Source organism: Thalassophryne amazonica, chromosome 5 (assembly GCF_902500255.1).
Source record: "Thalassophryne amazonica chromosome 5, fThaAma1.1, whole genome shotgun sequence".
Lineage (NCBI taxonomy): Eukaryota > Metazoa > Chordata > Actinopteri > Batrachoidiformes > Batrachoididae > Thalassophryne > Thalassophryne amazonica.
Genome location: NC_047107.1, coordinates 33,928,203 through 33,945,426, shown reverse-complemented (window position 1 = coordinate 33,945,426; position 17,224 = coordinate 33,928,203). Strand labels below are relative to the sequence as shown.

The 17,224-nt window shown below is 46.7% G+C and overlaps 1 protein-coding gene across 1 annotated transcript in view; it reads left to right on the top strand.

Moving 5' to 3' along the window:
- Window positions 1-17,224, top strand: part of LOC117510300 (anthrax toxin receptor 1-like) — a 144,787-nt gene that overhangs the window by 80,728 nt on the left and 46,835 nt on the right. The window contains exons 11-14 of the mRNA XM_034169955.1: window positions 4,018-4,087; window positions 4,174-4,252; window positions 6,034-6,129; window positions 16,724-16,765. Coding sequence (XP_034025846.1) covers window positions 4,018-4,087; window positions 4,174-4,252; window positions 6,034-6,129; window positions 16,724-16,765 — 287 coding nt within the window. The remainder of the gene's footprint in view (window positions 1-4,017; window positions 4,088-4,173; window positions 4,253-6,033; window positions 6,130-16,723; window positions 16,766-17,224) is intronic.

Here is a 17,224-nt window from a genome sequence, read left to right as displayed (position 1 = left end):
AAGTAGGAGTGGTGTCCACATTCTTGGCATTGCATTGGACCTGTTCCTGGTAGGTGTTGGACTTTGCCAGGGCTGCCCTGTGTCACCAATCCTGTTTACGATGTTCACTGATGGATTTCAAGGCACAGTCAGGAAACACAGAATGTCCAGTTTGGTGACCTCAGAGTTGCATCTCTGCCTTTTGTGGATGATGTGATTCTGTTGGCTTCATCAGGCAGTGACCTCCAATGTGCACAGAGCACATTAGAGGTCACTTGAGGCAGAGTGTGAAGCAATTGGGATGAGAATCAGCACCAGCACTGTCAGAAAAGGGTGGCTTGTCCTCTCTGGGTCAAAGGACAGTTATTGTTCCAGGTGGAGGAGTTTAAGTACCTCAGGGTCTTGTTCATGAGTAGGAGTAAACTGGAGTGTGAGATCAATAGACTGCTTGGGGCAGTGTCTGATGTTTTAAGAACACTGTGCCGGACAGTCATGGTGAAGAAGGAGTTGAAACAGAAGGCTTCAATTTACCAGTTGATTTATGTTCCCATCCTCACCTATGCTAATAAACTTTGGATAATGACCGAAAAATAAGATACAAGGGGCGTAAATTAGATTCCTCCATCGGATATCTGGGCTTACACTTCTGGACAGGGTGAGAAGGTTGACTATCCAGGAGGAACTTTGAGCTGAGGTGGTTTTTCTTCTATAGAAGTCAGCTGAGGTAGTTCAAGCCCCGTGGTCAACTCCCTAGGGAGGTCTTTCAGGTACGCCCAACTGAGAGGAGGTCCCGGGGAACACCAAGGACACGCTGGAGGGATTATATTTCCCAGCTAGCTTGGGAACACCTTGGGATCCCACAGGAAGAATTACAGGACTTGATTGAGGATAGGGAAGTGTGGGTTAAGCTGCTTGGCCTACTGCCACCACAACCTGGACCCAGATATGCGTCAGAAAATGAATGAATGAATGCACGTGCACACACACAATCACACAAATTCCAAAAAGTAGTGTCCAAAAACAGTCACAGAAAATGCAGATCGTGTGAATTAAACACGCTTTTTAACAAAGATAAACGATGTAGAAATATTGAGCAGCAGCTGAAATGCTGCAGAATGTAAATACACAGATGTGTGAGACACCTATGTATGTGATGTGCTTGACCAACAGGAGGTGCAGTGTGTTTCTTGGCATGAGGTATATTATATTACACACATAATAGACCATTCCTTCCTGTAGAGGAATGGTCTATTTGAAGAGTTTCAGTCAGGTTTTAGAATTCATCATAGTACAGAAACAGCATTAGTGAAGGTTACAAATGATCTTCTTATGGCTTTGGACAGTGGACTTATCTCTGTGCTTGTTCTGTTGGACCTCAGTGCTGCTTTTGATACTGTTGACCATAAAATTTTATTACAGAGATTAGAGCATGTCATAGGTATTAAAGGCATTGCGCTGCGGTGGTTTGAATCATATTTGTCTAATAGATTACAGTTTGTTCATGTAAATGGGGAATCTTCTTCACAGACTAAAGTTAATTATGGAGTTCCACAAGGTTCTGTGCTAGGACCAATTTTATTCACTTTATACATGCTTCCCTTGGGCAGTATTATTAGACGGTATTGCTTAAATTTTCATTGTTACGCAGATGATACCCAGCTTTATCTATCCATGAAGCCAGAGGATACGCACCAATTAGCTAAACTGCAGGATTGTCTTACAGACATAAAGACATGGATGACCTCTAATTTCCTGCTTTTAAACTCAGATAAAACTGAAGTTATTGTACTTGGCCCCACAAATCTTAGAAGCATGGTGTCTAACCAGATCGTTACTCTGGATGGCATTTCCCTGATCTCTAGTAATACTGTGAGAAATCTTGGAGTTATTTTTGATCAGGATATGTCATTCAAAGCGCATATTAAACAAATATGTAGGACTGCCTTTTTGCATTTACGCAATATCTCTAAAATCAGAAAGGTCTTGTCTCAGAGTGATGCTGAAAAACTAATTCATGCATTTGTTTCCTCTAGGCTGGACTATTGTAATTCATTATTATCAGGTTGTCCTAAAAGTTCCCTAAAAAGCCTTCAGTTGGTTCAGAATGCTGCAGCTAGAGTACTGACGGGGACTAGCAGGAGAGAGCATATCTCACCCGTGTTGGCCTCCCTTCATTGGCTTCCTGTTAATGCTAGAATAGAATTTAAAATTCTTCTTCTTACTTATAAGGTTTTGAATAATCAGGTCCCATCTTATCTTAGGGACCTCATAGTACCATATTACCCCATTAGAGCGCTTCGCTCTCAGACTGCGGGCTTACTTGTAGTTCCTAGGGTTTGTAAGAGTAGAATGGGAGGCAGAGCCTTCAGCTTTCAGGCTCCTCTCCTGTGGAACCAGCTCCCAATTCAGATCAGGGAGACAGATACCCTCTCTACTTTTAAGATTAGGCTTAAAACTTTCCTTTTCGCTAAGGCTTATAGTTAGGGCTGGATCGGGTGACCCTGGACCATCCCTTGGTTATGTTGCTTTAGACGTAGACTGTGTTTCATAATTATTGTATGGCCTTGCCTTGCAATGTGGAGCGCCTTGGGGCAACTGTTTGTTGTGATTTGGCGCTATACAAGAAAAAAGTTGATTGAAGTTGATTGATTGACATAACAAAACAGTGTTCAGACAAAAACGGATTTGCAAAAATGCGATTTGAATTGCATTTCAAACCACCTATGAATGAGGCTTGAAACAAATTTGGAAAAACAGACTTTACATTAGACTTTTGACTGTTCAGTGTGGAATCCGATTCAAGTTGGATATGCACATAAATCACATTTTGACTGGCAGCCTGAACAAAGCCTTAGTAGATGACTAGAATCACGGTATGTGAGCCTCTCTGATTTTTTGCCCTCACAAGGATTAGTTGCTGAGATTGAAAACTGGAAAGCTGTTCTGAGTGCAGCAAGGTGTGTGCAGAGGTCAGCTCTATCTGGCCCAGTTTATCTTGGCCCTGCTCCCTCCTGCTTGCTGTTTCTATAGCAGAGCAGCATTCACCCACGTGCAGCTGCTGCTCTACTTTTTGGCTCCGTGCTTTTTGGAGCCGTTTGCCTGAAAGACAGCTGGATGAGACCAAGAGACTAGAACGGCCTTAAATGCTGAAGTCGTAAGGAATTGACTGGAGGCCAACAGACGCCTCCAGACACTAGACAACAAAGCATTCCAGACAGTTTGCTAATCAAGTCGCCGTCAAGGATCTTACATCATTCGATTTCTGTCAACATGTGCATCATGTGGTGTAAATCAATCAATATACGGTGGGGTTTACGAGGCCATTTGCTCGTGATTTGTTGGTGTCTAAATTCTAAAACCTCCTGGTTTGTGTGACAGTGGATGGGTGATTCTTAGACTACGGGCACTTTTATGTCCCTTGATCATATTTTATGAAAAAAAGAAAAAAGGGGAAATTTCACACTTTTATAGTTATCTTTACAATGAAAGTGTTTGAAGAAATTTGTCCTAGTAGTCTATGATGACGTTTTCACCTTTTTTCAGCATCATTATATGCAAATATTGCAGTTTTGTGCTTGTCCCACACCCAGACTTTTGATCTTCAATGATAAAAATGAATAGTAAACAAATGTTTTTTTCTAATGTTTTAAAATATCTCTGAATAAAATCTCAGTAAAATAATCAAAACATAATTGGGGTATTCAATGTCATACAACTGTTGTGATTTTTTTAAACAAAATGTAGTTGTCCCACACTATTGCCGTAATTTCCACCACAACAATAATGTCCCTTTAAAAGGTTTGTATGAAAGATTATGTGGGTAGTTTCTATGGAGATAAACAGTAACATCAGAGCACATGTATATAGCGCCAAATCACAACAAACAGTTGCCCCAAGGCGCTTTATATTGTAAGGCAATGGTGTGGTGGAAATTACATTTACAAGGCCAATAGTGCCCGTAGTTAAAGAATGACCCGGATATAAAGACTGGAATGTTTGGCTGGTGCTTCCATTTTTTTTTTTTTACTTCTTTTCTAGTGATGAAGCCTTTGATTGTTGAAGACACATATCTTCTCTGCCCTGCACCAGTGCTTCAAGATGAAGGAATGTAAGTAATAAGACTGATTTACATAAATGCTGGCTAAATTCCATGTGACCCATATGGCAGCGGAGGCATTTTTCTCTGTTTTTCAGGGAAGCAACCCTTTATGTGAGCATGAACGAAGGCCTGAGTTTCATATCCAGCTCAGTCACCATTTCCACTGTGGGCTGTGTGAGTAGAAACACCCTGAGTGCAGAACATGGGCGGCTCTCGGGTTCACCTGCAGACTCTGACAGCTTAATTATCCTCACAATAACCCCCACACAGATAATTAAATGCTTGTTATTTGGAATACTTTATGTCCAGTGTTATTTATTGATTTATTAGCTCACATTTATTAACTAATCCCACCCCACACCGCACCGTTTTCACTCAGTTTTGTCTTTGCACTGATATTTGTCAGGCAACACACAGCCATATAAACAATAACATATAATAGTGGAGCAGATAAGTATGACTTTTGGCCAGAATTGTTCACTTGGTCATACAAGCATCAGATGTGGCATGAATATTCTTCATAAATCAGTGTTTAGCATGAAAATCCAATATGGTGGCCAGGTAGGGGTCAATGAAGAATTACACAGGGGTCAAAATTTAAAAATGCTCCACTCATATTGAAAAGTATAACACATTATTTGTCTGATCATAACTATTCCAAAAAGGTATAGTTTGGAATATCTATGATTGAATGTTATGTAGTTATGAGGAAAAAACACCAAAAATGATGACAAAGGTCAGTTTCAGTTTGTATAGGGGTCAAAAGTTAAAGCTGCTCCAATTTTTGTAAAATGTGATGCAAATTATTGGTTGAGTCAATAGGGGTTTAAAAAGGAATAGTTTGCACCATGTGTCATGCTCAGTTGTCACGTTACAAGGTAACATATGTCATATGCCATAGAATCCAATGGACGTCAACATTGTTTGATATTTACTCTGCAAACCAAGCATTCAACACAGTCAAAACTATTCCATTTATTAATCCTATTAGTTCAACCAATATTTTGCACCACTTTCTACCAAAATTGGAGCAACTTTAACTTTTGACTCCTGTGCAAACTGAAACTGACCTTTCTTATCATTCTTGCTGTTTTTACCCCATAACTCCAGAACATTCAGTCATAGATAGACCAAACTATACCTTTTTGGAATCTTTGTGATCAGACACATAATTTGGTATAGCTTTCAATATGATTGGAGCATTTTTAAATTTTGACCCTGTGTCATTCTTCATTGACCCCTGCCTGGCTGTCATATTGGATTTTCATGTTGCCAGCACTTTTTTCTCAAACACTGATTTGTGAAGAACCTTCATGCCAAATCTGGTGCTTGCATTGCCATGTGAAGGATTGTTTCAGTTATCTGCTGCACTATAAACAATAACTTGCTGCACGAAATCCACAATAGAATGACCTAAACCTATGCATAATGTGTTCATGCTGCCACAAAACATTTCTGATCCACTGTGCCCCGGTTTCCCCTACCTATTCACCACATGTAAAAATTTAAAACTGAATGGAAACATATTTCTGAAGGGAAAAACAAGTAAAAAAAATACCCAGATTTATAAAAAATGAAACATCAGCAGTCAAGACTTAATGTTGTACCCAATGTGGCAGGAGAACCATGCTGTGGTGACATTTCACCCTAAATGTAAAATTTTCCAGTCGATAACAACAAAAGCTTTTAGATGAGACGGTCACTAAGACACACAGGACTGCTCTCTTCAGGATTTTCCTGCCCTTCACACTGTTTGTGGCCATGACAGTGATTAAAATCATATAAAAAAGACAAAACAAAACACAGCAACAATGATTAACAAAGCCATAAAACCAGTCCAAACAATGGAACACAAACCAAACTAGATGTCTAAATGATTAAAGTTCAGCTCAGCAGAAAGTGTTGGGTTCCTGTGTCGTCCTTGGGTCTAATTTGTCTTTGTGTCTTTGTTACAGTCTGATGGGACAATCCTGGCCATCGCTCTGCTCATCCTGATTCTGCTTCTGGTCTTAGCCCTCCTCTGGTGGTTCTGGCCTCTCTGCTGTACTGTGGTGAGTCTTTAGAAACCAGTCATTAGAGCTCATACATCTGCCAAATGGTAAATGGACTACATTTTGTATGTCGCTTTTCCATCTGCATCAGAAGGTCAAAACACTTTACAGTTGCGCCTCACATTCACCCATTCACACAGACACACTCACACATCGATTGTCACGATGCTGCCATGCAAACCTCTCACTCCACACCGAGAGCAACTAGGGGATTACGGATCTTGCCCAAGGGTCCTTTTCCAGTCATGCTGACTGGGAGGTGATGGTCTAGTGGTTAAGGTATTGGGCTTGAGTCCAGGAGATCATGGGGTCAAATCCCCACCTGACTGGAAAATCACTAAGGGCCCTTGGGCAAGGTCTTTAATCCCCCATTGCTCCCGGTGTGTAGTGAGCGCCTTGTATGGCAGCAGCCTGACATCGAGGTGAATGTGAGGCATAATTGTAAAGCGCTTTGAGCATCTGATGCAGATGGAAAAGCGCTATATAAATGCAGTCCATTTACCATTTATGCTGGGTTTTGAACCGCGGATCCTCTGGTCTAAAGCCCAACACTTAACCACTAGACCATCACCTCCCCAAAGATCAACAACACACCAGATCTGGGTCACTACCAAGATCTGGGACCAGAATGCATTTGAGTTAATCAGTCATGTAGCACTGTACAGTTCCTGTAGTTCTGTGAAAACGCAACCCATCGCAACATCAAGCTCATCAAGTCGAGTCTGGGTGCATGCACTGGTGCATCCACGACATCACAGAACTGACTTGGCCCCTGATGACAATCACCCAGGCAGACAACCGGTTCATCCCCACATCTCTGAAATAACCTATCTGCTGCAGGCAGGTAAAGCGTGGGCGTCCTCAACACTCATGCACCTACACACTGGATCATGCCCAGAGAAACACACCACATGTCCAGAATGTTCTAGCTGACGCTCCCTCAAGCAACACTCCTCAACTCAGCCCCCCTAAGTAACCGCTAGGCTGATTCAAAGTCATTCCAGGGGTAGCCAAGGATCCTCCGAAGAGACTTGGTACGAAAGACAGACTGGTTAGCACCCAATTCTCACAACAAGACAGTAAGACAGGCCACAATGACCCTAAAGACTTTACATTTTAAGTGGTTCTTTAGATATTGAAGCATTGCTGGTGGAAATGCAACTTAAGTACTACAGTATTTTCAAACTTCTGAATCTATCTGAGCCCCTTCAAATAATTCTTCGTGTTGATCTACACATCTTTTTAACCTTTATTTAACCAGGAAAATCCTCTTTTGCAAAAGAGTCCTGGCTAAGAGGCAACAAACAACAATTAGAATTAAATTTGCACAATTAAAATAACATGTGACTAAGAAAAACAGTTACAGTGTAAAGAAGTCATCTCAAGTGCCCTCAGTCTGGACTTAAAAGTGCTCAATGAAATAAGTTCAGTTCATCTGTGTTAAATGTTGCAGAGGCTCTGCAACAGTTAAAAAATGTGAGCGTCTTTTTCCAGTGTTGTCTTCAATTCTTCAATTGCTGTTGTTGGCCGAGTCCAGAATATTTATCAGATATGAGGCCAGCTGAGGAGGTTATAAAATATTTGGTTCTTTGACACCTCCTTTCCAAATTACAGAGACGTCACGCTGAATTCACAGTGACAGACACCTACACACGCCCTTTTGGGGTCTGCAAATAAATGGAAAAAACCTGCAGGGGGATGAAAAAGGCACATGTGAGAACACTTGTACCTCTGCCTGAGAAATGACACCCAGCTGTTATTACACCAGGATTCTGACTTTTATCCCCAGCAGATCTTTATGACATCAAAGAATGTTACTTAAAGAATTCAAGGGAATATGTTCCAAAAATTTTAAAAACTTGTAAGTAGTATCGCTGTAAGTAGTACCTATGGCTGACATACTGAAAGTTCAGCTTTATCATCAATATTTTTTCAAAATGCAAAATTAAAAAAAATATATATATCATACTGAAAGTGTTGGGAAAGTGTAAGTACACGGACCCACAACAGGGGGTGCAAATGAACGGACAATGGAATAGGTCAAATAACAACACTTTACTGTTGTGAATGTGCACAACAAATACAACAGATTACAATAATGGACAAAAGTCAATTCACAAAGGTGTCGTGTGGGCAGGCTCGAAGATAGGAGACGCCTCTCCAAAGTAGAACCGGAACCACATGGTTTCCTCCGCCACCAGACCCCGGGAATACTGGAGCCGCCAAGTCCCGAACTCCCAGGTGGCCGCTGCCTCCGCGTGTCGGACCTGGTACTGCTGGCGAGGAACAAAGAACAATTAAAGGAGGGCGCGTTTGCACCCAGGAATCCGAACGGTACCTCCAGGAATACCTCCACCTCTCGTTGGAAAAGTAATCTCCAGAACAACGCACAAAATCCAAAAGGATACAATCCGTCAGCTGAGATACGTTACCTTCTAGGTAGAAACGATATCTCGGCAAAGAGGTGGAGACGTCGTCCTGCTGATATACTCCTGCCGATCAGATGATTGGTAACAGCTGTTGCAGGTGATGCGTGACAGCTGTTACCCTGGCTGCTCCTGTGAGGCGGCTGCGCCCTCTGGTGCCTGGAGCCCGCACTCCAGACAGGGCGCCCTCTGGTGGTGGGCCAGCAGTACCTCCTCTTCTGGCGGCCCACACAACAGGACCCCCCCCTCAACGGGCACCTCCTGGCGCCCGACCAGGCTTGTCCGGGTGGCGGCGGTAGAAATCGGCCAGGAGGGCCGGGTCCAGGATGAAGCTCCTCTTCACCCAGGAGCGTTCTTCAGGTCCGTACCCCTCCCAGTCCACCAAATACTGGAAGCCCCGGCCCATCCTACGGACATCTAAGAGCCGGCGCACAGTCCAAGCCGGCTCGCCATCGATGATCCGGGCAGGAGGTGGTGCCGGACCGGGAGTACAGAGGGGTGAGGTGTGATGGGGCTTGATCCGGGACACGTGGAAAACGGGATGGATCCACAGTGAGGCCGGAAGCTGAAGCCTCACTGCGGCTGGACTGATGACCTTGATGATCTTGAACGGACCGATATACCGGTCCTGCAGTTTAGGGGAGTCCACTTGAAGGGGTATGTCCTTAGTAGACAACCACACTGCCTGCCCTGGCCGGTACGTAGGGGCCGGGGTCCGCCGACGGTCTGCATGGGCCTTCGTCCTCATCCGGGCCTTCAGCAAGGCAGAACGGGCGGCACGCCACACCCGACGGCACTTCCGTAGGTGGGCCTGGACCGAGGGCACACCGACCTCTCCCTCAACCACCGGAAACAAAGGAGGTTGGTACCCCAGACACACCTCGAAAGGGGAGAGGCTGGTGGCTGCCGACACCTGGCTGTTATGGGCATACTCGATCCAGGCCAGATGGGTACTCCAGGCCACCGGGTGCACGGCTGTCACGCAACGCAGGGCCTGCTCCACCTCCTGATTGGCCCGTTCTGCTTGCCCGTTGGTCTGGGGATGATACCCGGATGAGAGACTCACCGTGGCCCCCAGTTCCCGGCAGAAGCTCCTCCAGACTTGCGAGGAGAACTGGGGACCGCGATCGGAGACGATGTCTGTTGGGATCCCATGCAGCCGGACGACGTGGTGGACCAGGAGGTCCGCTGTCTCCTGGGCCGTCGGGAGCTTCGGGAGGGCCACGAAGTGGGCCGCCTTGGAGAATCGGTCCACTATTGTGAGGATGGTGGTGTTGCCCTGGGACGGCGGGAGGCCCGTGACAAAATCCAGGCCGATGTGGGACCAGGGGCGATGGGGCACGGGCAGCGGCTGGAGCAGTCCCGAAGCCCTGCGATGGTCAGCCTTGCCCCTGGCGCAGGTGGTGCAGGCCTGGATATAATCCCGGATGTCGGCCTCTAGGGACGCCCACCAGAAGCGCTGCCGGACAACTGCCACGGTTCTTCGCACCCCTGGATGACAGGAGAGCTTAGAGCCGTGACAGAAGTCCAAGACTGCAGCCCTAGCTTCTGGTGGGACGTAGAGTCTGTTCTTCGGCCCAGTTCCGGGGTCCGGGCTTCGTGCCAGGGCCTCCCGGACGGTTCTCTCTACGTCCCAGGTGAGGGTGGCCACGATAGTGGACTCCGGGATGATGGGTTCCGGTGGATCCGACAACTCCGTTTTGACTTCATCTTCATGTACCCGGGACAAGGCATCCAATTTCTGGTTCTTGGTCCCGGGACAGTAGGTGATCCGGAAGTCAAAACGGCCGAAGAACAGTGACCAGCGGGCTTGCCTGGGGTTCAGCCGCTTGGCGGTCCTGATATACTCCAGGTTCCGGTGGTCAGTGAAAACCGTGAATGGCACGGACGTTCCCTCCAACAGATGTCTCCACTCTTCAAGAGCCTCTTTCACCGCAAGGAGTTCTCGATTGCCGACGTCATAGTTCCGTTCGGCCGGGGTCAACCTGCGGGAAAAATAGGCACACGGGTGAAGGACCTTATCGGTCTTCCCGCTCTGGGAAAGCACAGCTCCTATCCCTGAGTCCGAAGCGTCCACTTCAACCACTAACTGGCGACTAGGATCGGGCTGCACCAGAACAGGTGCAGACGAGAAACGCCGTTTCAACTCCTTGAACGCGGCATCGCAACGATCCGACCAGGTGAAGGGGACTTTTGGTGAGGTCAGGGCTGTCAGGGGGCTAACTACCTGACTGTAGCCCTTAATGAACCTCCTGTAGAAATTTGCAAAGCCGAGGAACTGTTGCAGCTTCCTACGGCTAGTGGGTTGGGGCCAGTCTCTCACAGCCGCAACCTTGGCCGGATCAGGAGCGACGGAGTTGGGGGAGATGATAAACCCCAGGAAGGACAAAGAAGTGCGGTGAAACTCGCACTTCTCGCCCTTCACAAACAGCCGGTTCTCCAACAACCGCTGCAGGACCTGACGTACATGCCGGACATGAGTCTCAGGATCCGGAGAAAAGATGAGTATATCGTCTAGATATACGAAGACGAATCGGTGCAGGAAATCCCGCAAGACATCATTAACCAATGCTTGGAACGTCGCGGGGGCGTTTGTGAGGCCGAACGGCATGACCAGGTACTCAAAGTGACCTAACGGGGTGTTGAATGCCGTCTTCCACTCGTCTCCCTTCCGGATCCGAACCAGGTGATACGCATTTCTAAGATCTAGCTTCGTGAATATTTGGGCTCCATGCAGGGACGTGAACACTGAATCCAACAAGGGCAATGGGTATCGGTTACGAACCGTGATTTTGTTCAGCCCCCTGTAATCAATGCATGGACGTAGTCCGCCATCTTTTTTCCCACAAAAGAGAAACCTGCACCCATGGGGGAAGTGGAATTCCGGATCAACCCGGCAGCTAAAGAGTCCCGGATGTAGGTCTCCATTGATTCGCGCGCAGGTCGTGAGAGGTTGTACAGCCTGCTGGACGGGAACTCAACGCCTGGAACCAAATTAATGGCACAATCGTACGGACGGTGGGGGGGGAGGGTTGAGCGCCAGATCCTTACTGAACACATCTACAAGGTCATGGTACTCCACCGGCACCGTCCCTAGATTGGGCGGGACTCTGACCTCCTCCTTAGCCTGGGAACTGGGAGGAACCGAGGAACCTAAACATACCCGATGGCAGGTCTCGCTCCACTGAACCACTACCCCGGACGGCCAATCGATCCGGGGATTGTGTTTTAGCATCCAGGGGAACCCTAAAATCACACGGGAGGTAGCAGGAGTCACAAAAAACTCGATCTCCTCCCGGTGATTTCCTGACACCACCAGAGTTACAGGTGGTGTCTTATGTGTGATTGGAGGGAGTAGGGAGCCATCTAGTGCCCGCACCTGCACAGGCGAGGTAAGCGCCACCAGAGGGAGCCCTATCTCCCGGGCCCATCTGCTGTCTAACAGATTCCCTTCAGAGCCCGTGTCCACCAGTGCTGGGGCCTTCAGGGTTAAATCCTCATAAAGGATTGTAACTGTGAGTCGTGTGGCAATGTGGGTGTGTCCCACGTGAATGTCTCGGCCCACCCCTAGCCCAGTCTCTAGGGGCGGGCGTTGGTGTTTAACCGCTCGGGGCAGTCTCTTACCTGATGCTCTATCGAGCCACAAACAAAACACGCTCCGTGGGCCAGCCTCCTCTGGCCCTGCTCGTGTCCATAGCTTCGTCAGCAGGGGGAGCTGTAACCACACGGAGCGTAGGGGCCGTGGAGCGTGGGGAGGGCGGGACGCGGTCGGAACCGGAAGGGAGAGGGACGGCGCGTGCCCGGCCACGCCCTTCGTCTCGTTCCTGACGGCGTTCTTCTAACCAATTGTCTAATCGTATAACTAGATCAATAAGCCCATCTAAATCCCGCGGTTCGTCCTTAGCCACCAGGTGCTCCTTTAGGACCAACGACAGTCCATTTACAAAGGCGGCGCGGAGAGCAGTGCTATTCCAGCCGGACCTCGCAGCCGCGATGCGGAAGTCGACTGCATAGGCAGCTGCGCTCCGGCGCCCCTGTCTCATTGACAGCAGCACGGCTGAAGCGGTCTCTCCTCTATTTGGGTGATCGAACACTGTTCTGAACTCCCTCACAAACCCATCATATGTCTGAAGGAGCCGTGAATTCTGCTCCCAGAGCGCTGTAGCCCAAGCGCGTGCCTCACCGCGAAGCAGGTTTATTACATAAGCTATCTTGCTAGTATCAGTCGCGTACATGACAGGACGTTGTGCGAAGACGAGCGAACACTGCATAAGGAAGTCCGCGCACGTCTCCACACAACCTCCGTACGGCTCTGGAGGGCTTATGTATGCTTCCGGGGAAGGTGGGAGGGGTCGTTGAACGACCTGTGGAACGTCACTGTTACGCACAGGGTCGACAGGAGGGAGAGCCGCAGCAGCGCCCTGAGGGCGCGCTTCCACCTGCGCGGCGAGAGCCTCCACCCTGCGGTTAAGGAGGACGTTCTGCTCGGTTATTAAATCCAACCGAGCCGTGAAAGCGGTGAGGATCCGCTGCAACTCACCGATCATTCCTCCTGCGGACGCCTGTGCGCCCTGTTCTTCCATTGGCCGTTCAACAGCCGGTTGACGCCCCTCGGGATCCATGACGCTGGCCGAGATATCCTGTTGGGAAAGTGTAAGTACACGGACCCACAACAGGGGGCGCAAATGAACGGACAATGGAATAGGTCAAATAACAACACTTTACTGTTATGAATGTGCACAACAAATACAACAGATTACAATAATGGACAAAAGTCAATTCACAAAGGTGTCGTGTGGGCAGGCTCGAAGATAGGAGACGCCTCTCCAAAGTAGAACCGGAACCACACGGTTTCCTCCGCCACCAGACCCCGGGAATACTGGAGCCGCCAAGTCCCGAACTCCCAGGTGGCCACTGCCTCCGCGTGTCGGACCTGGTACTGCTGGCGAGGAACAAAGAACAATTAAAGGAGGGCGCGTTTGCACCCAGGAATCCGAACGGTAGGAAAGCTACCTCCACCTCTCGTTGGAAAAGTAATCTCCAGAACAATGCACAAAATCCAAAAGGATACAATCCGTCAGCTGAGATACGTTACCTTCTAGGTAGAAACGATATCTCGGCAAAGAGGTGGAGACGTCGTCCTGCTGATATACTCCTGCCGATCAGATGATTGGTAACAGCTGTTGCAGGTGATGCGTGACAGCTGTCACCCTGGCTGCTCCTGTGAGGCGGCTGCGCCCTCTGGTGCCTGGAGCCCGCACTCCAGACAGGGCGCCCTCTGGTGGTGGGCCAGCAGTACCTCCTCTTCTGGCGGCCCACACAACAGAAAGTTTGACTTTATTCTTGACATTTCCACTTTTTCTCGAAATCAAAAGTGTTGTGTATCTTTCAGCTGCCCCCACTTTTTCTGAGTCACTTCAGCAGATCCAGTACAGATCTGGGATTTGGCACAAGATTTGAACTGGATGCCCTTCCTGACACAGTTCCACTTCCACATGGAGAAACACATACAGCCCTAGGTCTTCCCAAGCCAAGGACTAATCAGGACGTACTCTGCGTCACTCCTGATGTCTGTAGGATCAGATGAGTGCAAAGTAGTATGGCTGTTTTCTCAAACTGAAAAATAATTCATCAAAATCTCACTTTTGTTTTGACTTAATGTGGTCATAATACTCCATCACATAACATACAGATGGCCTCTAGTTCACAATATTTTTATTTCTGAAATAACTAAACTGGCAAGACCTGCCTAATACAGTGGAAAGAAGTGCTAACGTAGACAGAATACTGTTGATGGTATTTTCACTTTGAAACTCATAGCAAAAAATAACTCCAGTGTATTTTTACAGCAACTGTTTGTTCTGATGCAACAGAAAGAGGGGAAAAACGTCAGCATGATGACTCACAAAGTCTCTCCTTTCCATTGGCTTTCTGTCAAAATATGTAGATATTTGACTTTTCAAATGGAGAGCGTGACCTCTTCAGAATCCACTCCAATGTTTCCATAACTGGAAATAGGAAATTTGATCATCAAAAAGAGAGAAAGATGTCACCTTTAACAACGTGACCGTCCGTCCATCTTGTCCGTTTACATTCAGTTTAATTCTGTGCAGCTCTGTTTAGGAAACCGATCCTAGGTTACCATGGAGAATCATTCAGAGTTCCAGGACTGGGAGAAGCATGGAAGAAAAGCACAAAAGGGAAAAAGAATCACTTAATTTGCCAAGGGTGTTTGATGTGGACGACACAGTGTCTAGTAGAACCAAACTGACGGCTAATGTGAGTCATGCCTATGGGCAAAGACGGAGAAAGAAGAAACACAGACTAAACATATACTGCTCAAAACATATATTGCAAGAAGTAACGGCCCAACAATGTGAACAAATTGGTACCATTGGCTCAAAGGTTAATATCAGATAAACACGTAGAACTACTTCAAGTGCATCCTTCCACCAAGGCCCAACAGTCAACACAACTTGCACCTGAATCCCCATTTTGGTATTTGAGGCACATATTAGTGTTGGGCAGGACCCAACGCCAATGATCAAGCATGCACACCTTGGAATGAAAATGCAGATGGATCCTGATCAACGCCAAAATGTAATGGGTTCATAAGATTGGCCAATTATTTAACAGATGGGCTGATTTTATTTGTGATGTGTCGGTGTGTGTGTGTGGGGGGGGGGGGGGGGGGGGGGCATAGAAACATTGAAAAAAAATACACATATAGCACAACTAAATATTACTGTTAAACTGTTGTTACCGTATTCTTGTGATTGAATGTCACAGTTTTACTCCACCAAACATACCCCTGGTCATTGTGACCAACCAAATCCATCTTTGTCACAAGTTATGACCATAAAACTTCCCTCTGGAAGGTTTTCTCTCTCTCTCTCTCTCTCTCTCTCTCTCTCTCTCTCTCTCTCTCTCTCTCTCTCTCTCTCTCTCTCTCTCTCTCTCTCTCTCTCTCTCTCTCTCAGCTGCAAACTTTATTCAAGCTTGAAGGTGTTGATTTTGAAGCTGGGACTTCATTCTTGGATAGAAGCCTCTCTCTCGTCTTGAGTGTCAACGGAGACACTGGTCTTCCAGTAGATTCCACTTCAGGGCAGGTCTGAGTTGCTCCTGATCATCTGACCCAAGAATGATCATTTAAGTCTTCTTCCAGACCATAGCAAAGTGGCTACAATTCCCCAACAGTATTTGTTTATGGCTACAATCATGACTTGTGTAAATCTATGATCTTTTTTCTCAGACCTGCATTGAGGTTTGCAGAAAAAAAAAAAGTGCTGTGATGTATCTGTATGCAGGTTAAGGATTACGAGACCACAGTTACAGAGACACCTGCTGAGATTCCTTGGGTCTACTCTCAGGGTCATCACAGACTGCTTTCTTAGTTCACTCTACAGCCTAAAATTTAGATCGGTCCTATCACAGTGACTCCTCTGAATGGTATTCAGATTGCCCTCAGTTATGAAACATATCTACTACTGTGGACGCTGACTCCAATACAGTCCCCAGCAACTTTCAAGGTCTGGTTGTGGAAAAAACTCCCACAATCCATTCAGATCAGCAGTTGTGTCCATGTATGCAAGTCCTCCAGCCAGATTGCATGCAGATTCCTGAGAAACAGTCTAATCTTGGAGTATTCATTCATTTTCCATGCCCAAATAAAAGGTTAGTTAAAGGTCATGGGAGGGCTGAAGCCTGTTCCAGCCGTCATAGGGCAAGAGGTGGATACACCCTGGAGAGGTCGCCAGCTTATTGCAGGGCCACACTTATAGACAGACAAACACATTCACAGCTAGGATCAATTTAAAGAGAACAGAGAGCGATAATAATAATGAAATCCTTGGCAGAAGTAGCAAGTAGTGTAAATACTAAAAACCCTCATGAGTACCAGAGATCGCAAGAGGAAAGAATGCAGCATTTATGAGCCCGTTACTCTTCTCCTGAGCAACAAACGCATGCCAAACAATCTGCATGTCAGATTTGTAGGTCAGTGCTTCACTTTTGCAATAATTAGACAGAGAAAAACACGATTTCTCAGCCGTGTTTTTGTTGTGTATCCACATCGTTACACATGAAACCATCCTACTGTGACAAGACGGTTCTGACAGTCATGGTCAAAACGTGTTTCTGACTTTTGGCATTTTCTCCTTTGTTTTCAGATCATTCATGAACCTCCGCCGTCGCCTGTGGAGGAGACATCGGTAGGAGCCTCATCGTCTCTGCTTTTTAAGATTCAAACAGCTGCTGGTGTTTGTCTGACGTTAATGTCTCAATGGCAGTGTGGCATCTTTTACATGAAACTCTAAATTAACGCCCTGAAGTTGTCAAGTGAAAGTTTTGTTTTTTCTCCCAGGTTTTCAGGGGGACAAGATTTCTTTTCTTTTTCTTTTTAATCACATCATTTGCAGATTGCGCATTTTATCTTCAGCGTTAGTGTTTTCAATCCGCAGTCACTGTCCAAAAATTTTCACACAGTGAGAACTCTTTGTGTAACATTAAGCACTACCCCGTGACCTGGGGGGGGGGGGGTAAACTCCCACACACAACTTGACTCTATATCTTTCTGAAGCCCTTCCATTGCTTTCATAGAGTGCAACATCATAAATTACAACCAAGTAAATTGTGAATAGCTAGAGCACACAGATAAACACACATCTGTT